We start from the raw sequence: 25498 nt of genomic DNA, 5'->3' as shown, positions 1-25498 counted from the left end.
AGGACAAACGATCCTTACTCCCGGGCTTGGGGAAGGCAAAGCAAGTGTCCTTACTCAGCAATTCCAATTTTAAAAATGATCTGAAATCCTTTGTGTAGGTGAATGCATCTTTCATCTATTGGAGTGCAATCAGACACTCTCACACCCAGACAGACACTCTCACCCAAAGATACCCTCTCATACCTATTCTCACACCCAGAAAGAAGCTCAGCAACCAACTCCGCTATGCATGACCAAAGGCTGTGCACAGCGTGGGTTTGGGTTGTTATGGGGAGTTGGCTGCAGGGCCTGACTGCACGTCAAGCCCTGCCACCAACCCCCGGCCACGTGCAGCAGTGGTTGGATCAACATATAGTAATAAAAATTACTGTACTTTAAAAAAAACACATAGAAATTCACTGAAAAAAGCAAAGGTTATAGGGACGTTATAGTTAGGAAATAGAATTAAAAAAAGCCTTAGAAATTCACTTAAGAAACCAAAGGTTGCAGGAACGTTATTGTTAGGTTCTGAATTAGGCCGCGAGTTATAGTTACTTGAAATACATCTAACTATAACTGTTGAATTTATGTGGTTTTGTGCGAGTAAATTCAGATCCTAACTATAATGTCCCTGTAACCTTTGGCTTTTTAATTGGAAAACAATATATATAGATATATATATATATATAGATATATATATAAAATAATATACACATACACACACACACACACATATATATATATATATATATACGTACGTACGTACATACATACACACACACAATGCTACAGAAGTTTCCTATCTTGATTGTCAAATGATTGTTGTCCTTGGCTGGCTAAAGCTGAGATCCCCACTTATGCCTAATGGTTTAATAATAAAGCAAAAGAGAACTGGTTAACTGAGAAGCATCTGCAACTCTAATAAGACAGCCTGAGAAGTAATATATGGTAGGATATTCTGTGGTTTCTCAATGAGAATGAACTATCAATCACAAACTGTTCTAGAATGATATGAAGTGTAGTCATACAGAAAATTGAGCACAAGGTCCTCCATCTCCTAAATCAGTAAAGGACTGGAGGCAGAGGACCAAATGTGACGGTACTCTTAATAGTATTATCTATTGTACTATTATTTTGTGGCCATCTGGTGTATTTCTGTATGTAAGATATATGTTTTACAATACATTCTGCTTTGTTCATTTCAGATCCAGTTTCAGAGGACAGTTCCTCCTCAGACTCTCAGAGACTCATTCTGGTAGTTTTTCTTGGAGGATGTACATTTTCAGAAATTTCTGCTTTAAGATTCTTGGGGAAAGAGAAAGGTAAACCTAAGAAGGAAATAACTGCAGAATTTGAATCTAAAATGTATATGTACAGCCAAATGGACAAATGAAAAGCCAGATCAAAATATTTTACTAGTCCCAGTTCTCTAGTTTTGTATGGATTGGGGTTTGTCAATGTTCTTAACGCTCCATAAAGTGACAATTGTTCAGACAACCTGAACAAGCATGGGTAAACATCTTTATGCAGTACCGTCAGTTTCATACACATCATTTCCAAAGCAGTTTACATGGAGAAACAGACCTTTTTTTTACTGGAACAGGGTAACCCTCACACAAGCCACACAGCGCAATTTGTCATTAAGGTGTGGTTTGGACACCACTGACTCCATTGGCAGAGCAATGGATTACACAGTTGCTCTTAGGTAGCACACCTGGTTACGGTCCACGGGCTTTTGGAGAGTTGTCCAGGTGAGCCTCATGGACATGCCCTGTGATGACTCTCACCTGTTAAGTTAAGGATAGCATGGTCACTATGTGCTCCTTGTGGTTGACTATTGCCCATCGGCAATCACATTCCTCCTTTTGTACCTGCCATGGCTATAGTAGGGGACCTCAGCCCCACCAGTACTTGCCATACCCAAAAGGCCAGCAGGCTCCCCAGACTTTTCATGGCCGCAGCTGAGGCTCCTATAGACCTCGCGGACACCAGGAGCAAAGTATTGCCTAGTTCTCCATCCCTCCCACTGCTGCCCCTCAAACCTTTTTAGTGCGCCCTCCTCACCACACCGCCATCTAGTGGGTGGCAGAATCCGGAACTTCTTTCCAGAGTGACAGACTGTCACCTCAGACAGGTGATTGTCACAGATTGTTTGGCAGGGTTACCCCATTCATTCCTCAAAACCCCACCTTATGCCACAGTCTGTTCCACAGCTATCTGAGGACCACCTGTCCTTGTTGCATCAGGAAGCGCAGGCTCTTGTGGCCAAAGGAGATATTGAGATAGTTGTGACACCAGAAGTCTGCTACTAAAAATAACTGAGGTCTCTGCCCTATTCTATACCTGCGTCCTCTTAAAGACTTCCTTACGAAAGACTGGTTCAAAATGCTCACTCTTGCTCAGTTCCTGTCTGTTCTGTATCCCGGAGACTGGATGGTGACATGGGACCTGCAGGGTGGTTTTTTCATGTCCCCGTGCTGTGGGCCCACAGAGGTTACCTGTGGTTCACAGTGGGCCGGGAGCATTTCCAGTTCACTGTGCTTCCCTGTGCCCTCAGCATGTCCCCTCAGGTGTTTACAAAAGTGATGGTGGTGGTGGTTGCTCGTCTTCGGATCGGGGTGGTCCCAGCCTTCCCCTGCCTCGATGACTGACTGTTGAAGGTGGGCTCACCCCTGCCAGTCATGACTGAACTCCAGACAAAGGCAAACCCTTTTCATTCAAGGAGGTGCGCCTGACTCCTTCTCAAATGTTTCCTTTAATTGAAGCAGTTTTGGACACTGTGTAGTTTTGCGCCTACCGTCCACCATGGAGAGTCCTGGACATACAGGCAGAGATCCCAATGTTTCAGCTTCAGTCCTGGAATCTGGTGAGGCTGCTGGGTCTGATGGCTTCCTGGATCCTGCTGGTGAAGCATGCCAGAAGGCACATGCGGGCTCTGCAGTGGGATCTGAAGTCACAGTGGGTATAGCATCAAGGGAATCTCTCTGATTGCATCCAGATGTTTGGAGAAGACTGCAAGAGATCTGCAGTGGTTGCTACTGAATTGCGATCTGGTCAGTAGCCCAAACATTCCCCTCCCAGAGCTGACAGTGGTGAACAAATCTTGCTTCTGGAATGGAGTAGCTATCTTGGCTGAGGTGGAAATCAGAGGACCCTGGACTGCGGCAGTGACCCAGATCCACACCAACTAGTTGGAGTTGCAAGCCACCTGTTCAGGTAAAGCAGACAAACTAAGCTGTCAATGCTTTGCTGACCAGAAATGGCATCTAGACCCAGAGGTACTGCAAGGTCTCTTCTGGGAATGGGGAGAACCTTAGTTTGATCTATTCTCCACTGGCAAGAATGTGCAAGATCAGCACTTTTGTGCATTGGAGTTTCCAAAGAATCACTTGCTCAGAGACACATTCTGCTTGGTGTAGAACTCAGGACTTCTGTACGCCTTTCTGCTGATACCACTCCTGCCCCGAATTCTTAAAAAGATAAGGACTGAAATTGTAGTAGCTACGGATAGGTTACGTAGAGCATGGAATGCCAAACCCTCTTCCACTCTGGCTGTTAGCAAATTGGTCACAAGACATTGCTGTCCTGGTGATCCTCCCTTCCTTTCCACCCATCCTTCATCCCACAGCCTGGTAATCAAAGCCTCATGCTCCTCTGGTGAGTTGGCTGGGAGCTTCTCAACAGTCCTGTCAAATAGAGAATGTAAGCTCCTGTATGTCTGGGGGGGGGAATACCTTTTGATCAGGTACCATGGCCCTGAAGTCCCTACTTCCTCGCTCACTAATGCCTTCTGGCACATGGCCCAGATGGTTGTGCAGCAAGTTCCAGAGGAAATGATGGTGTATTTCCAAGAATTTGCTGAAGATGGCCAGAATGCATTGGAGCAAATCAAAGTCAAGACTGGACACTGCTGACTCAGTAGCACAGGCGCTGGGTATCTCAATCTGTATTTGAAGACACACATTGTTCCTCACATACAATTTTTCCTGAGATATCCAAGCCAAACTCATGGACCTTCCGCTTGGCAGATGATGCTATTATGGGGATGAAGTGGATTTGCCAATGGAGAACTTCAAGTCCAACAAAGCACCTGCCAACTACTTGGCATTACAATTGTCACCCCAACCAGGGATTACTGTTCATTTTGGAATTTTCAAGGCCTCACAAGGGAACTTTCCTTTAGTCAATGCTAGCCCTTCCATCCCAAGACCCTGAGGCAGATAAGCACACTGGCCAGACAGTACAGAGGCAGGGCTAGAAGTGAGCAGATCCACCTAGCAAGCCTATTCTTCCTTTTCCTTCTCCTCCCTTGCACCACCAGGTAAACAAGCCTAGTTCACTCCTACAAACCCATGAGGAGATTGAGGGAGCGCAGATGTCCTCCATTCTTCTTTCTTGGAAGGCCATTACTTTGGACCAATGGGTCCTTCAAATTGTGTAAAGAGTTTATACCCTCCTTTTCCTTAAGCTCAACCCCCCTCCTATCCAGCCCTTGTCTTCCTCTACACCCCGAACTACCTTTCCATCGTGAAACAAGAAGTGGAAACACTCCTGCGGAAAGGAGCTGTGGAGCTAGTGCCAGAGCAGGACATGGAAAAGAGATGCTACTTCCAATGTATCCTTGTCCCAAGAAGGACAACAGTCAAAACCTGATCCTTGATCTAAGGGAATTAAATTTCTTTGTCAGAAAGGAGAAGTTCAAAATACTCACCCGAGCTCAGGTGTTACTGGCGTAGGAAGTCGGAGACTGGATAGTATCACTCAACTTGAAGGATGCGTGTTTCATCTTCTCAGACCACCGGTCTCATCAGCCGTATTTGCACTCTGTGGTCTGTTCTGTGCACTACCAATTCTCTCACATTTGGCTTGACATCAGCACCTTGAGTCTTCATGAAGTTGACAACAGTGGTTGAGGCCCATCTTAGAAAGTAGAACATACCAATCTTAACATACTTGGACGACTGACTGATCAAAGCCAGCTTGCCAGAGATGATATTACACCATCTGCAGTTGACAGTCTTGCAACTGTTCGACCTTGGCTTTTCAGCAATGAACCCATATCTCACCTGATGCCTGCTCAGTGACTCCAGTTCATAGGGTAAATTCTGAACACTACACTTCTCTGCACCTTTCCTCCACCTCAGAAGGTTGCAGACACCCAGGAAATGATCCCTTTCTTCTGGCATGATGTGAGAGGTCCAGTCCTGAACATCCTTCAGCTACCCGGTCTGCTGGCTTCCTGCATTCTCCTAGTCTTGCATGCAGGCTGTAGGATGGGGGCCATGCAGTGGTACTTCTACAAGCGGTGGCTCCAATGTGGGGGAGATCTGCCATCATAATCTTCCGCAGAGCTGCAGCAGAAATGGTTTGGTAGGGGAATGAGGTAAACCTACATTGCATTGTGGTCTTCACCCACCCTCCAATGATGACTACGGTAGTGACGGGTGCCTCAACCTTGAGGTGGGAACCCCTTCTGGAGAAGCTGGAGGTCAGAGGCCTCTGGTCTCCAGAAGAGCAGGTTCTTCACATCAACCTGCTGGAACTGCAGGTAATTCGGTTGGCGCTCAAGGCCTTCTTTCCTTCCATCCAAAGTTGGTTCGGTTCGCCCAGATCTTTATAGGTAGATCGCTACCGATGTGGTATATCAACAAGTAAAGGGGGATAGGTTCTCAACTATTTTGCCTGGAAGCATTACGACTATGGTCTTGGGCACACCACCAACTGATCTGGTTAATCGCCAGTCACCTAGCAGGGTCTCCAAATGTTAAAGCCAACAGCCTGAGCTGGTGTTATCGTGCCAGTGATGATTAGCAAATGCTTTACCTGTTGAGGCATTCCTCACAAGGTCTTGTTTGCATCCTCAGAAAATGCTCTATGCCAGCAGTCTTGTGGCCTCCAGCATCAGTTGAGGGGAGCTTTGGTGGACATGGAACTTTCAGATGCACTGGGTTTCCCCCATACTCTTGATTCCTCACCTTCTGAGGAAGATACAGCATTACGGGGCCTAACCCTTCTCATCACTCCAGATTGGCCAAGTAGAGGGTAGTATGCAGACCTTCTGTGCTTTCCCTATGTCTTGCACTCAAGCTGTCATTCTGACAAGATCTTCTCTCACTGTCTGAGGGAATGGTACTGCATCCCAATCTCCAAGGCCTCAATATTCATGCATGGGCATTGAACTGGGTCATTAAGGCTCCTTTCAGTGCTATTTGAGATGGTAGACATCTTGTAAGCTATTCATCCTCCAACTAAATCAGCTTACTTTGAGACTTTGATTCATGGTGTTCAGACAACAACGTAGATCCATTGCAGGCCCAGGTCTTACAGTTTGCACTTTCCAATGCACCAAGGGGGTGTGCTATCTGCTCTATAAACAGGTATGTGGCTGCATTGTTTGCATTCCTTTACCTTCCAGAGTAGTCTTCCCTGGCCAATTCCCCTATTGTGATGCATGTGTTTTACCGCATTGACTAATAAGTGTCTGCCAATTCTTTTTGTTGTACTACAGTGTGACCCTAACCTTGTTCTAACTTGATTCTAGTTCATCCCTTCACTTTAAAGTCTTAGAAAAGATGGGTGAAACTGGTGTTTTGTGCCAGGGTGGGCGTGATATGGCTTAAGTGATGTTAAATAATACAATTTCTAGTGTTTCTACTAAGCCAGCAGCTACTACTGGTGACATGTACGAGAGGTCTGAATTTGACTGTTTCTGGCTTGTCCCTGGTAAACCTCTAAGGTGAGTAACCTGCAGGTAGAACATACACCAGAATGTGTAACCTTTTCCTGTAGCCAAAGAGAAATTAAGGATGCTGGCTTTTCATCAAATCTACCTGCAAATAAGGAAAAATCCTTGCACCATAGATCTTCAGGATGCTCATTTTCATATTGCTGTATCATAAGATTTCTAGTAGAAGGCAAACAGTATCAATACACCATGCTACTTTCTGGCCTAAACCCGGCCACATTAACCTCCTCACAGTGCGTGGTAGTAGTTGCTACTGGACTCGCAGTCAAAATCACCACATGCCTTCAAAGCCACACGCAGGCTCCTGTCAAATTTGGGACTTCAAATCAACAGGGTCAAATCAGTACAGCGGCTACTACATTTTCTCATATATCAAGGGACAAAGATAGACATGTTATGTAGGAAGTTGGCTCTGTATATACTATTTCAAAGTAAGAAATAGTGTGCACAGAGTCTAAGGGTTCCCCCTAGAGGTAAGATAGTGGCAACATTAGATCATTCTAATGCTCTATTTTGTGGTAGTGTGGTCGAGCAGTAGGCTTATCAGAGGATAATGTTAAGCATTTGTTGTACACACACAGGCAATAAATGAGGAACACACACTCAAAGACTTACTCCAGGCCAATGGGTTTTTATTTTGAAAAATATATTTTCTTAGTTTGTTTTAAGAACTACAGGTTCCAGATTTGCAGTAAACACTTTAAATGTGAGGTACTTCACTTAGATACTTTAGGAACTTTGAATAAAAGCAATATCATATACAGTCTTTATAAAAATGGCAATAAGCTATTTTCAAAGTGGACATTGCAAAAATCAACAGTTCCTGGAGGAGGTAAGTAAAGGTTAGTTTAGGAGGTAAGTAAAACACTTACAAGTCTCAGTTCTGGGGCATAGGCAGCCCACCATTGGGGGTTCAAGGCAACCCCAAAGTTACCACCCCAGCAGCTCAGGGCCGGTCAGGTGTAGAGGTCAAAGAGGTGCCCAAAACACATAGGCGCCTATGGAGAACAGGGGTTCTCCGTTTCCAGTCTGCCAGCAGGTAATTACCTGCGTCCTCGGAGGGGCAGACCAGGGGGGTTTTGTAGAGCACTGGGGGGGACACAAGTAGGCACACAAAATACACCCTCAGCGGCACAGGGGCAGCCGGGTGCAGTGTGCAAAAGCAGGCGTCGGGTTTTAGGTGGAAAACAATAGAGGGACCAGGGGGTCACTCTAGCGGTGCAGGCAGGAACGGGGCGGCTTCTCGGGACAGCCACCACCTTGGCTAGGCAGAGGGACGCCTGGGGGTCACTCCTGCATTGAGGTTAGGTTCCTTCAGGTCCTCGGGGCTGCAGGTGCAGTGCTGGATCCAGGCGTCGGGTCCCTTGTTACAGGCAGTCACGGTCAGGGGAAGCCTCTGGATTCTCTCTGCAGGCGTCGCTGTAGGGGTTCAGGGGGGGTTGTCTCTGGCTACTCACTGGCTCGCAGTCTCTGGGGAGTCCTCCCTGAGGTGTTGGTTCTCCGAATCTCGAGCCGGGGGTGTCAGGTGCAGAGTGAGAAGTCTCACGCGTCCGGCGCGAAGCGTGCAGTCTTTGGAAGTTGCTTCTTTGTTGCAAAGAAGTTGCTGGTTTTGAGCAGGGCCGCTGCTCACTGGAATTTCTTGGTCCTTTAGTCCAGGGCAGTCCTCTGAGGCTTCAGAGGTCACTGGTCCCTGTCGGATGCGTCGCTGGTTGCAGGTTTTCGCAGTTGGAGACAGGCCGGTAGTGCTGGTGCCACGGCAGTTGTCTTCTTCCTCCTTTTCTGCAGGCTTGTGGGTCAGCAGTCCTTCTTGTTTCTTCAGATTGCAGGAATCTAGTTTCCTAGGGTCTGAGGTGCCCCTAAATATTGAATTTAGGGGTGTGTTTAGGTCTGGGAAGGCAGTAGCCAATTTCTACTGTCCTGGACAGTGGCTACACCCTCTTTGTGCATCCTCCCTGTGGGGAGGGGCGCACATCCCTAATCCTATTGGGGGAATCCTCCAAACTCAAGATGGAGGATTTCTCAAGGCAGGGTCACCTCAGCTCAGGACACCTTAGGGGCTGTCCTGACTGGTGGGTGACTCCTCCTTGTTTTTCTCATTATCTCCTCCAGCCTTGCCGCCAAAAGTGGGGGCAGTGGCCGGAGGGGCAGGCATCTCCACTAGCTGGCATGCCCTGGGGCGCTGTGACAAAAGGGGTGAGCCTTTGAGGCTCACCGCCAGGTGTTACAGTTCCTGCAGGGGGAGGTGAGAAGCACCTCCACCCAGTGCAGGCTTTGTTCCTGGCCACCGAGTGACAAAGGCACTCTCACCGTGTGCTCAGCAACATGTCTGGTGTGTGGCACTGGTCAGCCTACACTTGAAGTCGAATTGGTATTCAGGGGGCATCTGTAAGTTGCCCTCTGGGTGAATGTTACAATAAATTGCACACCGGTATCAGTGTGCATTTATTGTGCTGAGAAGTTTGATACCAAACTTCCCAGTTTTCAGTGTAGCCATTATGGAACTGTGGAGTTTGTGTTTGACAAACTCCTAGGCCATATACTCTTATGGCTACCCTTCACTTACAATGTCTAAGGTTTTGCTTAGACACTGTAGGGGCATAGTACTCATGCACATATGCCCTCACCTGTAGTATAGTGCACCCTGCCTTAGGGCTGTAAGGGCTGCTAGAGGGGTGACTTACCTATGCCATAGGCAGTGTGAGGTTGGCATGGCACTCTGAGGGGAGTGCCATGTCGACTTAGTCTTTTTCTCCACACCAGCACACACAAGCTGTGAGGCAGTGTGCATGTGCTACGTGAGTGGTCCCCAGGGTGGCATAAGACATGCTGCAGCCCTTAGAGACCTTCCCTGGCATCAGGGCCCTTGGTATCAGGGGTACCAGTTACAAGGGACTTGTCTGAGTGCCAGGGCTGTGGCAATTGTGGAAGCAAAGGTACAGTTTAGGGACAGAACACTGGTGTTGGGGCCTGGTTAGCAGGGTCCCAGCACACTTTCAATCAAAATTTAGCATCAGCAAAGGCAAAAAGTTAGGGGGTAACCATGCCAAGGAGGCATTTCCTTACATGTTAAACAAAAGCTTGTGTCCAGTCAGGAAAACTGAACAGAGATGAGGAATATCAATAATTCACAGTTTGCTAAGCTGCCTTATCCTAGGATTCATAGTACCCTGCACAGACATATTTCCACATGCAAGACTGTTCATGAGACCTCTACAGAAGTACCTTGCATGGCTGTGGTCTCAAAAAAGGGATCCTTGTGAAGCTATCCTTCATCTGACTATATCAGCATTAAGCTGACTGCCATAGTGGTGCAACAGTAAGCATCTGATAGTCAAAGTCCAGATCCATAAGAAGGCTCCAAGGCAACCCATATTCACAGATGTGTTACAGTTAGACTGGAGAGCACAGATGAAGCATCTGAAGATCTAAGAAATCTGGACAAACACTAGACTTATCACAGCAATCATCTGGAACTGAAAGATGTACCTTTGGCGCTCAAGGCACTCCTCCCTTCTCTGACAGCAAGGGACAGCATGATTCAGATGGAGGATACTTCCACCATGTACTATATCAACAAACATGGTTGGACAAGGTCAAGACAGTTATCTCTGCTGGCACAAACCATGTGGAATTGGGCCTTGGCCAGAACAATCACTCTTATGGTGGTACATATCCCAGGGGTTCAGAACCAAGAAACAGATTTTCTCAGCCAACATCATAATGAAAACCCAGATGGGTAATGAATGACAGTCGTAGAAGACAGTTTCAGGGAATAGGGTGCACATAGAGGACAAAATTGATTCTAATATTACCTGAGTGGCCAAGGCAGTGGTGGTACTCGGACCTTCTCAACTCTCACTCATACAACAGAGAAGGTTGCCTTGCAGACCAGATCTTTTGAGCAGACTTCCGGGCCAGAGCAGCATAAGAAACCTTCAGTTGTTGAATTTGGAGTCAATGCTTCTAGGGTCAGAGTATTGCCATTTGAATCTGCGTTCTCACTGCATGGAGCTACTAAAAGAAGCTAAACGTCCATCCACAAGATCTTACTATGCATTAAAATGGATACTGTTATGCATTTGGTGCAAGGGCAAAGGTCATGATCCCATTCCTTGTCAGGAGGATGTGATACTTCCGAATTTGCTACATCTAGATAAATTAAAATTAAATAGTTCTGCGAAGAGACTATCTTTTCCATGAGAGCTCAACTTATGGCTCTCTACACTAGTGAGTCCACCATTTGAACCTACGCATAGAGCTACAAAGCAGCATTTATCATGGAAATGGTTGTTTAATTGCAGTCATATCCGCAAGAAGGGATTGTGAATTACAAGCGTTATCAGCAATAGGACCTTATTATAATCTTTTTCATTCTAATAGAATAGTCTTGATGACTTACCCTTACTTTTTTACCAAAAGTAGTATCGGCCTTTCACATCACACTATCTACTTTTTCCAAATCCATCTAAACCAACAGAGAGGTCTCTCCATTCATTAGGCATGAGAAGAATCGTAAGATTTTACTTAGCCAAAACCAAGTATATTAGGAAAATGAAGTACTTATTCGGTAAATATGGACGCATGGACAAGAGCTGGAGACTATCAAACAATCCATTGCCAGATGAATAGTATTGTGCATTTCTTTGTTATCAGATATCTAACAGACCTCTCCCTTTGAGACCAAAGTTCCATTCTACAAAAGGAAAAGCTGCAATTAAAGCCTGAGGTAGACATGTCCCTATTTCTGACACCTCTAAGGCTGCAACATGGAGCTCAATAATACTTTTGCAAGATGTTATTCTTTAGAGTCATATACTCAGATAGAAGCTAAGATTGGACAAGAAATGCACAAAATTCTCTTTATGCACATTTCAGGTCTATGCAATAAGATTCCTATAGCACGTGTTTCACCTAATTGCAGCACTGTATACTATTCAGGTGTTTGACTATCAATGAAGATCCTACAATTCTAAAGAAAAAGTTATATAACTGTATTCCTCGTTCAGCATTGTAAGAATATTCATTGAAGTTCTGAACAACCAGCCCGCCTCCCCTTTTTGGACACAATGTATTAAAAGTTTTTGCATGTTAGATGCTGCAAATCAGTTCTAAATAAACAATCTGAAGCAATATTATGGACATTCAGGGGAAGCATTACACCTCTGATAGACTTCCGTTATATATGCCTATGTATAAATAATGGATTAAAACAAGATAAGAAGTAATTTCCATGGAATAAAAACTATACAGAAAGGTGCCTTGGGGTCTGCACACGCAGGAGCAATTATTTAAACAATTTTAATTTTCAGTTTAATTTCAGTGAAGAGTTATACAGTGCATAACTAGGATTAAAGGTAGGTAACCTTTTCATATGGGTGGATATATATATATATATATATATATATATAATAGTTTTAACAGCAGAAGCAAGCGTCATCTGTTAACAGAGCTACATTATTTATCTGTCTGACAAATCTAACTATTCTTTTTACATTGCTCGATTACTTTACTTGTTTGACTTCTTTTCTTTATGTTTTAGGTTACAAGTTTATTTTTTTAACTACAGCAATCACAAACAGTTCCAGGCTGCTGGAGACGATGATTGAGACTAAGAACTAGATGCATATTGAAGTGACCTGCTGGATGATAATATGGACTACACGTGTATTTGCAACAGACAACTCTGTCAACTCCTTGTAGTGTAGTCCATTGTACAAAGTAAAAAGAATACCTGCTAAAAAAAAGACTACGTGGAACGCAGCTACTTTTACAACTGTGACTAAAAGTTTTGTTAATGGGAGTATATGTTTTCTCATAGAGCTGTTGATTTTAACGTTGCTATTGGATCTGACTATTTATTTTTTTCAGTCCAATACTCGACATAAATACTCCAGCCACAAGAAATAAGTTTCAGTTTCAAATAGCATTTTTGCAGTGTTTTTTGCCTTCAGTATATTATTGGAAAGCTTATACCATGGACAGCTTGTTAGCCATGAATCCTCGTTACGTGCCAGTTTCCCACAACGTTTGAAGTAGTAACTTATTGGGCTGTACAAATTCCACAGTCTGACGTACAGGTTGGTAGCATCCCAGCCATGCATAGATCAATCATTGAGCCACAACTGCTACGTTTACAAGAACACTGTAACAAATACTACTGTTTGTGATGGAGAAAAACAACCAGAAAAACAAGGTATATTTTTAGTTTCGTTTTTTTTGTTTCCTTTTCTTTCTTTTTTTTTTTTAACTCTTTGCACTGGTTTGCTGTTCTTAGATCTTACCTACAGACACCTTTAGCTGTCAGGCGAGAAGTGCTGTCATAACACAGCATACACATACATTCAGATATATTTACAGAAAGAGGTATTTTTCGGCACCTTCAGCCATTAACTGCTGTGGTTCATCTGGATTAGTCATTGGCTAATAGAGTTGTCCATCAGCATTGTTATCATCCTTCAGCATTTCATGGCTGTAAACATCAAAAAAAGCAGTTCCACGCACGTACACTCTCCCTCTGTCCCAACACATCCCCTAAGATGTCTTCCTCTGCAATCTGTATTTGCTTCCACCTCCACCCTTATCCATTGCTTCCCAGAATGCTCCATGCCCCTCTCCGCCGAGCTAAATCTTTTTCCCCCCCCTGATAGTCTAGGCAACTGAAAAGTGATACTGGGGCGCTCATCACTAATTACGCTTTCCTGCACACTTTATTTTCACTTTACCATCCTCATCTGATTGTGTGTGAAATGAGGACACTGTGTGTTTAGCATGAACTATTGTTAAGTACTCTTGCTCTCATGGAGGTTGTGAAATGACTGATATGCGTTGTGTTTTCATACCGTTTTATAATGTTTTTATTAAACATTGAGGGCCTCATTATGAATCTGGCGGTCCGAAACCTGGACCACCAGACCCGTGGAGAGGAGACCGCCAAGGAGCTGGCGGTCTTCCCCTTGCCCTATTACAAGGTTTCCACTGGGCTGACTGGCGGAAACCTCTGAAATCAGAGGTTTCTGCCAGTCAGCCCAGTGGAAACCGTGCAGAGCATTGGCCTGGGCTCCCCATGGAGCTGAGGACAATGTCATTGGACAGAGGGCGCTCCCTGCACCCTCGGAATGCGCACTGTCTGCTATAGCAGACAGTGCGCATTCCGAGGGTGCTGAGGAGGGGCCCCCCTGTGGCCCCCAACACTGGGTTTCCGCCAGCCTGTTCATGGCAGGGTCCCCACCATGAAAAGGCTGGCAGAACTGGACTTGTGATCAGCACAGCACAGTGAAGCGCTACTGTGGCTGAGCATGACTCTGACCGCCGTCAGCCCGTCTGGAACTGTGTTCCTGATGGGGACAGCGGTACCCTGGCAGTCCGAAGGTCAGGGTCGTAGTTTGATGGATGGACTTGCTGGAGTGCGGCAGTCCGACCGCCACTGCAACGCTGGTGGTCTCAAGACCTCAAGCCTCGTAATGAGGCCCTGTGTCTTGAATTAATCTAAACTGCTTTGTTTGCTCAGTGGCAGTCTTGTAGCCCCATGTCCAAAGTAGTAGCAGTTCTCCAAAAGAAAATCTTTATTGTTAAATCCAAACTTGTGGTACTACATCATTACCTCCGCAGATCAAAACATTTTAAATGCACTTTCCCCCTTGTGTGCTAAAGCATTCATTATTGTCATAGGACCAAGAGATGTGCTTTTACCACTGGATAGATGACTTTGATCTTCTTCAGATATGGCATGAACAATTATGTTGTAGCAAAACAGATTATTTTGTGTGCAATTTAAATTGATGTCTGTTCAGAACAAGTACAATAACATAATACTGTTGAACAAATTACAATCTGTGAATAAAAGACCCTTTATTTAGACTCAGCTCATATTTTTTTGTGTTTATCTCTACACATAATGTCCTGTTACTTTGACTGCCTGTTCACATTGAAAGAGTTGATTTAAAGTTTATGTGTAAGTATATAAGTACTTAAAGTTCATTAATTTTTAAATACCCCAGGTTCAGGCTTGGAAGCTGGCAGGTTTTTACACACTGTGACATTGCCAGAAGGTCAGTTGGTGTCTTGTGTCTTAACCTAAGACATCAATGAGCACTTGCATTATTTAACACTGATTATAAGTGAGACAGCGCAATTGGTGCCCTGTCCATCCCTCCCTCTGTTTGAACACCTGTTGCTGTTGTTGGGGCTCTGGAACACTTGACATTCTTGGACAGAGAACATATGTAGATGTGGTGGAATTTGTATAGCACAAACCTAACCAGGGGCAATGGAGTGCTGGACAAGGAAGGGCAATGGGCAGAAAGTATGCTGAACTTTCTAGAATAGGGTGTAGGGCAGGGGGCAGCTGAGTTCGGAGTTGGGAAGGAAAGCTTCTAAGGCATGTAATATTGTGCATTTGAACTGGTGTTGGTTTAGATCTTTCCTAAACTAAAGAAGGGCTAGGGAGATATTGAAGGTTGGGCGATGATGTTCCAGATTTTCAGCAGATTGATGAAGGAAGACTGTTTACTATTTTATTTTGTTTTTGAATTTCTTCGACTCCAGTCTGGTGATATGCTGGCTGCTGGTTTGTCGGCAGCTACCAGCGATGATGAGCATGTTAACCAAATAGGTAAAGATGCTTTCCAAAATGGATTTGTAGATGATGCAATTGGTTGTCAAGGTGGCGTGGTCATGTGGAGGGCCACCGTAGTTCCATCAGGTTAGAGATGAGGAGTTTCTTCAGACCCTTGATGGGGCATGCTGCAGTGTTTAGGGTGCTTTTCAGGGGCCATTGTAGTGGCTGGGTGACTGTTAGGCAGGACATTGTCCTCGCCTTGATGCAAGGCTACAAAGGTTTAGACAGCAGTTCTGAAGTTGTTTCCTGGGGGGAAAGTTTCAGTGTCTTTAATAGTGAGAGTTGGCCCTTGTGGTTTTGTTTGTGTCGTGTTGTTTGAGGATGTGATTGGTGTTGAGGGTGTAGCCCATTGACATGGTGTTCAGTGAAAGTTGGGTGTTGAATCCATCTAGATTCAAGTAATTGAGCCAGGATTGGACGAGTTTGTTGATGCTGGCATAACAGAAGATTTGAGTGTTGAAAGGTTTGAATTTCAGGCATGTGCTGGTGATCCAGGGCTGGATGGATGTGATGCAGACAATGCATGAGTTGCCAAATGTCAAGGGCAGAGGACACCTTTATGCATAGTTGTGTTTCTTCAGCCCCTTGAAAAATGTTGATGCTCTTTTCAGTGAGTAGATTTCAGAAGAGGCTGTAGTGGTTGAAGATGACAGGAGATAGGATAGAGCACTGGGGTGCTCTGCAGGTGAAGGAAATCACCTCAACCCTAGGACAAACTGGTGTTGGTTGGACAGGTAGGCAGAAAACCAGTGGAGGATGTTGCCAAAAAATGCCTTTCAAGACTTATAGGTTTAATGATTTTGTGATGGTCAACAATGTGGAAGGCAAGCAGGGATCCAAAAGTTTCTGACAGAGACATCTAAGCACAGATTCCTCATCTTTTGAATATACCCCCAGGTGTCAGACTGAATCTGGAAAGTCTTAAGCAGTACCCCAGCATGCCGAAAGGTAGTGTCATGCGGCTCTGATGCCAATCCACTCCGGAAGTGACTTACAGGGCCCTATATAGGTGCTACCCATGCACGCTATCTGTTCATTTTTTCCCAGCTAACAGATGCATATCCAAAGCTATCCCTTCTCTCTTTTGAGACTGTTCTTTTTGATTTTTCTAAAAATGACTACAGTGTGCAAGGGAAAATGTCATCTTTAAAATAAACAGAGGTTAAACCTTGTAGGGAATGCTTACCACAGGCACACCTGGATGAAGTCCACTTGGTTTTTGGGTGAAGTCCAGCCCAGTCTAATGGGCTTATCATTCAACTGTTCCCGCCATTTCTGGAGAAAGTAGTCTCGTCTCTGGGGCACTTTAAAGCTATCAGAGCCATAACTTGCTACCTGAGCCTTTTGGCTCCTACAAACCAGCTGCATAAACAAATTCACCCCCTCTGTGGCTGTGGCTATGGTTATGGACTTTCAGAATCTCCAGCCATTTCAGCAATCCCCCTCCAGCCCCTTTGTGGCCAGGGCTGCAGTAATCACAAAACACATGGACAGCAGTGATAGCACACACCTCTGTCTTCCACCTGTTCAGCTACTGCAGCCTCCAAGCAGTTTTAGCATGCCCTTGGAAGCACACAGCCACCCTATTGGGCAGAATCTAAAATTTTCAGTCAGTGTGGCAGGTGATCAGTTCTGATAAGTGGGTCCTGCAGTTTTTCAGCGGGGTTACACATTACCGTTCCTCAAAACTAGGTCGCTCATTCCACCATCCACAGTCTAAATGACCGACTACCATTTGTCCCTTTTACGGGAGGAAGTGCAGACTTTTTTGGTCAAAGGAACCGTAGAGAGGGTGCGAAAGCCGGAATTTGGTGGTGGTTTTTATTCCCGCTACTTTTGGTGATAGAAAAAGGATGAAGGCCTCTGTCCTATTTTTGACCTTCACCTTCAATGCTTTCATGTGGAATGACACATTTAAGATGCTCACCCCTACCTAAGTCTTGTCTGCTCTCAACCCTGGAGAATGAATAGTAGGGTTGACCTGCAGGACACTTATTTCCACATCCCCATTCCCATTGTGCATGCCCATGGAAGGTCAAGAGCATTTTCAGTTCACTGTTCTCCTTTTTGGTTTTACCAGCACCCCTCAGGGTTCACGAAAGTGATGGCAGTTGTTACAGCACATCTTCCGAGGTCAGGGGTTTCATTCTTCTTCTGCATCAATGACTGCCTGTTGTAGATAGATTTGCCCCAGTCAGTTATCACCCGCCTCTAGACTATGGCAAACTTCCTAACATTTTCTGGGTTTACTATCAATGTGCTGAAGTCACACCTGACTCAGGGATGTGGAAGTATTTTTTTTAAAAACTGATAGAGCATAACTAATGTCACTGATCACAAAAAGAACAAAATGAAGTTGTGGAAAAGAATCTTGTTTATTTAGCTTCAGAGAGCCCGGTACACTTCAGACTGGCAACTCTGCTGAATGAAACATGCACACAAGATACATATATATATATATGTATATATGTTAGAAATTAGGTCTTTGGTTGACAGTCAGGTTACCCCCTGTTCAAGCAAGGACCCTCACTCTAGTCAGGGTAAAAGAGAATCACCCTCAGCTAACCCCTGCTTACCCCCTTGGTAGCTTGGCAGAGCAGTAGGCTTAACTTCAGAGTGCTAGGTGTAAAGTATTTGTACCAACACACACAGTAACTTAAGGAAAACACTACAAAATGACACAACACAGGTTTAGAAAAATAGGAAATATTTATCTAAACAAAACAAGGCCACAACAACAAAACTCCACAATACACATCAAGTTATCACTTAAAAACTAAATCGAGTCTTAATGTAGTTTTAAACACAACGCTAGCACTGCTAGCATGAAAATGTACCTGGTGTACATCAAAAATAACCCTGCACAGGTGGGTGTGCGTCAAAAAGGGCTTGCGATGCTTCGATATCACTCACCAGCAAGACCTTGCGTTGTTTCCCCTTTCTGTTGAGTCGGCGTGCGTTGGTTCTTTTCTCCGCAGGAGAGCGATGCGTCGATTCGGTCCGCACACAGGTCCGGGCAGGCCTTGCATTGTTTTTACACGCCCAGCGATGGTTTGAGTCAGAAGTTCAGCCGCACAATGATCCGAGAACCACGCGGTGTGGGTTGCGATCTCCCAGCCTCTGTCTGCGATGCTGCGCGTCGTTTCTCCAGCTCCATGCGTAATTTCTTCGGCCGCGTTGCAGACGAGCATCGATTTTCAGCCACGAAGCCGGCGGAGTGCCGTTTCTCCAGCCACAGAACGGAGTTGCGTCGATCTTTTCCCCGCACGGCGTCCTGTGCATGGATTTCTTCCTCTTAGGCTGCCAGCTTCTCCTCTCAGGGTCCCAGGAACCAGGTGGGCACCACAGGGCAGAGTAGGGGCTCTCCAGAGACTCCAGGTGCTGGCAGAGAGACTTATTTGCTGTCCCTGAGACTTCATACAACAGGAGGCAAGCTCTAAAGTAAGCCCTTGGAGATTTCTTCTCAAGATGGAAGGCACAGTCTTTGCCCTCTTACTCTGGCAGAAGCAGCAACTGCAGGATAGCTCCACAAAGCCCAGTCACAGGCAGGGCGGCTCTTCTTCTTCAGCTCTTCTCCAGGCAGAGGTTCTTCTTGTTTCCAGAAGTGTTTCTAAAGTCTGTGGTTTTGGGTGCCTTTCTTCTACCCAATTTCTCCTTTGAAGTAGGCCTACTTCAAAGTAAAGTCTCTTTTGAATGTGAAATCCTGCCTTGCCCAGGCCAGGCCCCAGACACTCACCAGGGGGTTGAAGACTGCATTGTGTAAGGGCAGAAACAGCCCTTTCAGGTGTGAGTGACCACTCCTCCCCTCCCTCCTAGCACAGATGGCTCATCAGGATATGCAGGCTACACCCCATCTCCCTTTATGTCACTGTCTAGTTTGAGGTGCAACCAACCCAACTGTCAAACTGACCCAGACAGGGAATCTACAAACAGGCAGGGTCACAGAAATGGTATAAGCAAGAAAATGCTCACTTTCTAAAAGTAGCATTTTCAAACACACAATCTTAAAATCAACTTTACTAAAAGATGTATTTTTAAACTGGGAGCTCAGAGACCCCAAACTCCGCATGTCCATCCACTCCCAAAGGGAATCTACACTTTAATCAGATTTAAAGGTAGCCCCCACGTTAACCTATGAGAGGGACAGGTCTTGCAACAGTGAAAAACGAATTTAGCAATATTTCACTATCAGGACATATACAACACATTACTATATGTCCTACATTAACTAATACTAAGCTAAAACCGCCATGACTTCGTGCACTGCACTCACTTGGAATGTGCACAGTATACATACGCCTAGACGAAGGTACTCCATATATTCGTATCTTAAACGGCACTTGGTCCACCTCGCCTTCTTGCAGGAGACCCATTTAGCGCTGTCAGAACTTCCTTGTTTGCAGCAGCACTGGAGAGGGCAATTATATGCAACAGACCACTCCACCTATGCAAGGGGAGCCCTGATCTGGATTAGCCGGGTGTCCCCTTTGTTGCGGAAGATCAGATCATAGATCCGCAGGAGAGATTTGCCCTGGTGCGCGGGTGGCTTGCGGGCAGGGCCTTAGTGCTGGGTTCTATCTACGCTCCAAATGTAGATCAGACTTCTTTTCTGCACACTCTGTCCCATCACTTATCGGGTTGGAGTGATTAACCCTGGTTGCAGACTTCAATAGTGTGTTAGATGTAGATTTAGATCGTTTCTTCCCCCCGTTGACTACATCGCCAACTGTGGCGGCTGCACGCTGGTTGGTCCATTGGGCCCATCACTGGCACTTGATTGATATATGGTGGCAGCGTAATCCTGACGATAGAGTTTATTCCTATTACTCTGCCCCGCACTCCCTGCATGTACGCCTTGATCGAATATTCTGCACGCAGAACCTGACCTCGGCGATTGTGGATGTGGACTATTTGGGGCGCACGCACTTGGATCATAACCCGCAGATTGTAGGCCTATGTTGGGATGTCTCACCTTCAGCTGTCCCTACCTGGAGGCTCAGTCCCGAGCTTCTGGAAGACACTGCCTTTAAGACATCACTGGAAACAACCATCCCGGAGTTCTTTGAGCACAATGAGGGCACCGCCTCTACGGGCCTGTTGGAGTGGGACGCCTTTAAGGTTTTCATCCGCGGTCATTGCATGGGGACCCAGTGGAACTTGAGACGCTCGGTTGAGCAGCACCTTGCTCCTATAGAGCGGGAAACGTTGCGCCTGGAGCGGGAGGTTGCTCGGGATCCTGCAACAATGGAGTTGTTGTCTCGGGCCCGTGCCGAGCGTTTAACTCTGCTTGAACGGCTACGTCGCTCACTCGGAAAGAACGCACGCCTCAACAGACAAGTCAGGTAGACTTCTGGCCTGGCTGATCAGAGGTGACCGCGACCATGGCCCGATTATGGAGGTTCACTCTGAGACTGGCCGTTTGTTGCATACACCTGGAGAAATACACTTGGCGTTTACGCAACACTGTGAGACGTTGTATATCTCAGTTGTGGTGGCCCCCAAGCGGTTGTGTGATGACTTCCTCTCTGGAGTGTAGCTCCCATGTCTGACGGCTGACCAGAGGAATGCGCTGGAGGAACCTCTTGATCTTACTGAGGTGTAGGCTGGTATTCGGGAGCTGGCGCCGGGCCCAGATGGCCTGCCGACCGGCTTTTATAAGGGGTTTACTCTGCTTCTTGCGCCTAAGCTTCTCCGTGTCTTTGAGGAGGCGTTGCAGAGGGGACACTTGTCGGCATCACAAAGGGAGGCGATGCTAGTGTCTCTTCCCAAGCCCAACAGGGATCCGGTTGAGTTGGGCTCGTACCGACCTTTAGCCATGCTCAATACGGACTACAAAATATTTGCCAAAATGTTTGCGATGCGTTTGGCACCCATCACGCCGGACCTGGTGCACTCAGACCAAAATGGGTTTGTTCCGGCGAGGGACACGTCTTACAACATCAGGCGGCTGTTTCGAGTTATGTGCTACGCGAGTCTGGCCGTGGGCGGGTTTCCTTGTCCTTGACCGCGAGTGGCCTTATCTTTTCAGGGTCTTGCAGCGGTTCGACATGGGGCCCCTTTTTGTTCGTATGGTCAAACTGCTATACACTAAGCTGCAGGTTCGGGTTAAGGTGGGGCGCATTATATCAAAGCCAGTCAATGTGTGCAGAGGTACGAGGGTTGCCCCCTTTCCCCACTACTCTTCTCCCTTGCTATGGAACCGCTGGCGGCAGCCTTGCGTGACAGTGGTACGAGCTGGGGCATCAATTTTGGGGATGTGTGCACGCGATATCACTATACGCTAACGACCTCTTGTTATACTTCTGGGATATTTCACGAATCCCTCCAGGGGTTGGGTCCTTACTGCAGCAGTTTGCCTCGTTGCCTGGCCTCAGGGATAACTGGGCTAAGTCCTGCCTTTTCCCCTTTGACCCTGGGCTCCCTGATCCAGAGCTTTGTTTCTTTGGGAGTGCGGGTCCCTGGCAGCCCCGTGCATCCGCATCTATCACCATGAAGACGATCTAATAGACGGAAACCTTAAGAGAGCGGTGTCCTCAATCAAATCCCAGATTATTTTTTGGCTGACGCTACCGCTGTCGGTGGCAGGTAGCATAGTGCTATTAAAAATTATAGTTCTGCCACGCCTTTTATATTACTTCACTAACATCTCGCATTATATCCCTCCTAGTTTCTTCAAGAACCTGGAATCTACATTGAGGGACTTTATTTGGAATGGGGGAAGGTGGAGAGTTGCGCTCAGGAAATTGTATTTACCGCTGGAGAGGGGTGTCCTGTCGGTCCCTAACCTGGAGCACTACTATTTGGCGTCCCAGCTCCGATGGGTCTCCAAGTGGTTGGCGGGCCTGAATCTCGCTGATACGGCAACCCTGGAGGGCCCTTGGACCCTCATGCAAGTCTTGCATTTGTTTCACCCAATAACACGAGTGCCGTTACCAGATCAGGTGTTCCTCAGGGTGGCCTTCACCTGTTATCGTAGGTCCCTGCGACTTGCTGGGGGGGCAATCCCATTTGCGCTGGCACTGGCGTTGTTGGGCACTCTCCGTGGCTCTATAATTACATCCGGGTCCGAGTTTTGAGCGTGGCATGCAGTGGAGCTGTATACGCTGGGTGATCTGTATGACAATGGTAAGCTGACACCGTTTCCTGCGCTGGTACAGGAGTCAGGCCTTCCTGCGGGGCAGTTTCTGCTGTATAATTCATTGCTGAGGTCACTTGCATCTAAATAGGGTGAAATGCCTGTTGCTCCTCCTACACATTTATTGATACAGTATATACAGGTGATGGGACAGGGACGGCACCTAATTCGATGGTTCACTGAGGCGCTGCGCCTCCACACAGCCCTTGAATGTGATTCGCTGCGCGCGGCCTGGAATGGGGATACGACTACTCCGTTCATGGATGCGCAGTGGAAGTCAGCTCTTTTCGGCCATGTTAACATACCGCGTAACTCCAGATTCCGCTTGATTCAATTCTACATCATACACAGGGCATACATTACTCCAGCCCACATAAACAGATACTTTGCTCGCTGTGACGCGGCGTGTCCCCGTTGCTCCAGCAATGACGCAGACCTGATCCATATGCTCTGGTCCTGTCCATCGTTGAGTTGCTTCTGGGGGGCTGTGGTGGGTTGCTTATTGGAGTGCGTGTTGCAACGGGTACCGTTCACTTGGGAGTCCTGTATATTGGGCCTCTTTCCTAGGAGCGCGCGGAATAGAGGTGCAGCATGATATCTGGACCTAGGCCTGATAACGGCCAAGAGATTGATAACCCGCTGGTGGAAGTCATCTGACCCACCAATTGAGAGGGCCTGGAAGTCTTCGTTTGAGGTGTGGGCTGGCGCGGAGGGAGTGGCGTTGGCGAGGGAAGATGCGCGGGGGCTGCGTAAGTACCCACTATCAGTCAGTTGGGAGGCGATGCTGGCATGCTTGCGAGGTTTGGGGCAGACCTCAGATGTGGAGGTGGTGGTCTGACGTCCACAGAGTGCATGTATCTACTCCTGGGGCTGGAGTGCGATGGGTTGGGTGCTGAAGATTGAGCAGTGTGACTTATGAGGGAGGCAGGGGACTGTGGTGTGTGCACGTATCCGCCCTCTGCTTATGCGCACGGGTAAAACAGGGGGTCTCTGTGCCCCAGAGACTATTCTCCGGCCCGGGCCTGCTGCTCGTAGAGACAGTCCTCCAAAGTTCGTTCATGTTCTTATTGTTAAGTTGTGGCTTATCTGAAGATCTGCGCTTGAATGCACACTGCTGTACGTACACAATGATTTTCCAGAATGGTTTAAGGTGCCACTGTGGTGCCTGTAGCATCCTCAGTTATCTATGTGACTCATGATTCCAGTGTATGGTCTTCTCTGATAGCGCTCATGCACTAATTAACCCTGTTATATACGAGTTCTATGGTGAGTGGTAGAACCATCTGCATTATGCCATCGCAGCCAATTGTTCCGCTGTCTGTTTTGGACAGTTGTGCTCATCTAGTCTACTAATAATTGCACACAATAATTGACCTGCATTTGATATACGAATGAATGTTATAATATGCTGAAAACATTAATAAACAGATTTTCCAAAAAAAAATAATACTGTACACTGCACTACCAGTTTTCTGGCTGGCTGTGGCAGTAGAGGGACAGTTTTTCTCAGATTTCTCATAAGTCCGTGTCAAGTAGTTACTGTTGTATTGACATGAGCCTCCATAAAGAGCTTCTTGGCAATTTGGACTCCTACATTTTTAACTCACCAGGCTGCTATTATGTCTGTCATTTGTCCAAGGCCAAAATTGGGGATCAGCACAGAAATTCATTTACTTCAATTAAATATAAGCCCCTGATAGAAACAAGAAAAAAAGTTACACAGGCCCTTGTCAGCAGCAGGCTAGACTACGGCAACACACTCTACACAGGCATCCCGGCCAAACACCTAGGACGCCTCCAACGCATCCAAAACGCCTCCGCCCGACTGATCCTCAACGTACCCCGCCGCAGCCACACCACACCCCACTTGAGAGACCTTCACTGGCTCCCCGTTGACAAGAGGATCACATTCAAGCTCCTTACCCACACACACAAAGCACTCCACAACACCGGACCTGCTTACCTCAACAACAGACTCAGCTTCTACACCCCCACCCGACAGCTCCGCTCCGCAGACCTCGCCCTCGCCGCCGTCCCCCGCATCCATCGAAAGACATCCGGTGGCAGATCCTTCTCCTACCTCGCTGCCAAGACATGGAACACTCTCCCAACCAACCTACGACAGACCCAAGACCTACTCACCTTCAGAAGACTCCTCAAGACCTGGCTTTTCGACCAGTAGCAGCTATTCCCCTCCCCCCCAGCGCCTTGAAACCCTAACGGGTATGTAGTGCGCTCTATAAATATGTTGATTGATTGATTGATTGTTAAGCGTATTCCTGCTGAGCCAGTTATCCATCTTGGGTAAGCAGCCGTGAAATGCTTCTAGCTGAGAGGCATCAATATTATTTAAGGACAGTATTAATTGGGTGTCATCTGCATAGTTTATAAATGACATCCCAACAGATGTAATCTACTTTTAGATTAGCTTTTAATAAAGATGTTTCATTTATGTTGTCTCCAGCAGTCTACTCATTCTCCTGATCTTCACAGAATGTAATGTAAAGAAGGTATAAAGAGACCGTTTGCAAGGTCAAAACTCTTTCTCCTGGTGAATTTTCATGTTGTACCTTTTTTTCTCACTCATTTAAAATCCACCATCCAATACGTCATACTGTCTACTGTGATATATGACAAGGGGAAATACAATTCCAAAGTAACAAGTACCTGCCCAGTTTAAGGGTAGCCTGAGATAGGCTTTCACTCCACATATCTAATAGATTCCATCCCCTGCATATAAAGGTATGTTAAGCCATGAACTATTGTTAAGTGAAAATGTAGGATTACCACTGTGATGGACTTTTATGTTTGTGACCAATTGACATGTATACATCATTTTTCTATAGTGTTAGCTGATAACATAAGGTATGGAATATTAGTGTCTTCTATTTCTGAGTTGTTTAACCACATAAGGAAATCCCTAGAACTCCTAGAAATGGTAGTAGATTTTATTAAATCTCTGTATGCTGAATTCTCCCCTGTATTATCAACTGGCCTCTGTAAATAATTACTACAGCCAAAT

The 25498-nt window shown here is 46.3% G+C and overlaps 1 protein-coding gene across 2 annotated transcripts in view; it reads left to right on the top strand.

Moving 5' to 3' along the window:
- Nucleotides 1-14585, top strand: part of VPS33B (VPS33B late endosome and lysosome associated) — a 691895-nt gene extending 677310 nt beyond the window's left edge. For both annotated transcript variants that reach the window (XM_069222652.1, XM_069222653.1), the window contains 2 exons: nt 1185-1301; nt 12264-14585. In XM_069222652.1, the coding sequence (XP_069078753.1) occupies nt 1185-1301; nt 12264-12343 (197 nt within the window). In that variant the 3' untranslated portion in view covers nt 12344-14585. The remainder of the gene's footprint in view (nt 1-1184; nt 1302-12263) is intronic.
- Nucleotides 14586-25498: the final 10913 nt, after the last annotated feature.

The sequence above is a fragment of the Pleurodeles waltl genome, chromosome 3_1 (genome assembly GCF_031143425.1).
Source record: "Pleurodeles waltl isolate 20211129_DDA chromosome 3_1, aPleWal1.hap1.20221129, whole genome shotgun sequence".
NCBI classification, from domain to species: Eukaryota; Metazoa; Chordata; class Amphibia; order Caudata; family Salamandridae; genus Pleurodeles; species Pleurodeles waltl.
The sequence above is the reverse complement of the archived record's forward strand: the minus strand, read 5'-3'. Positions and strand labels throughout refer to the sequence as shown.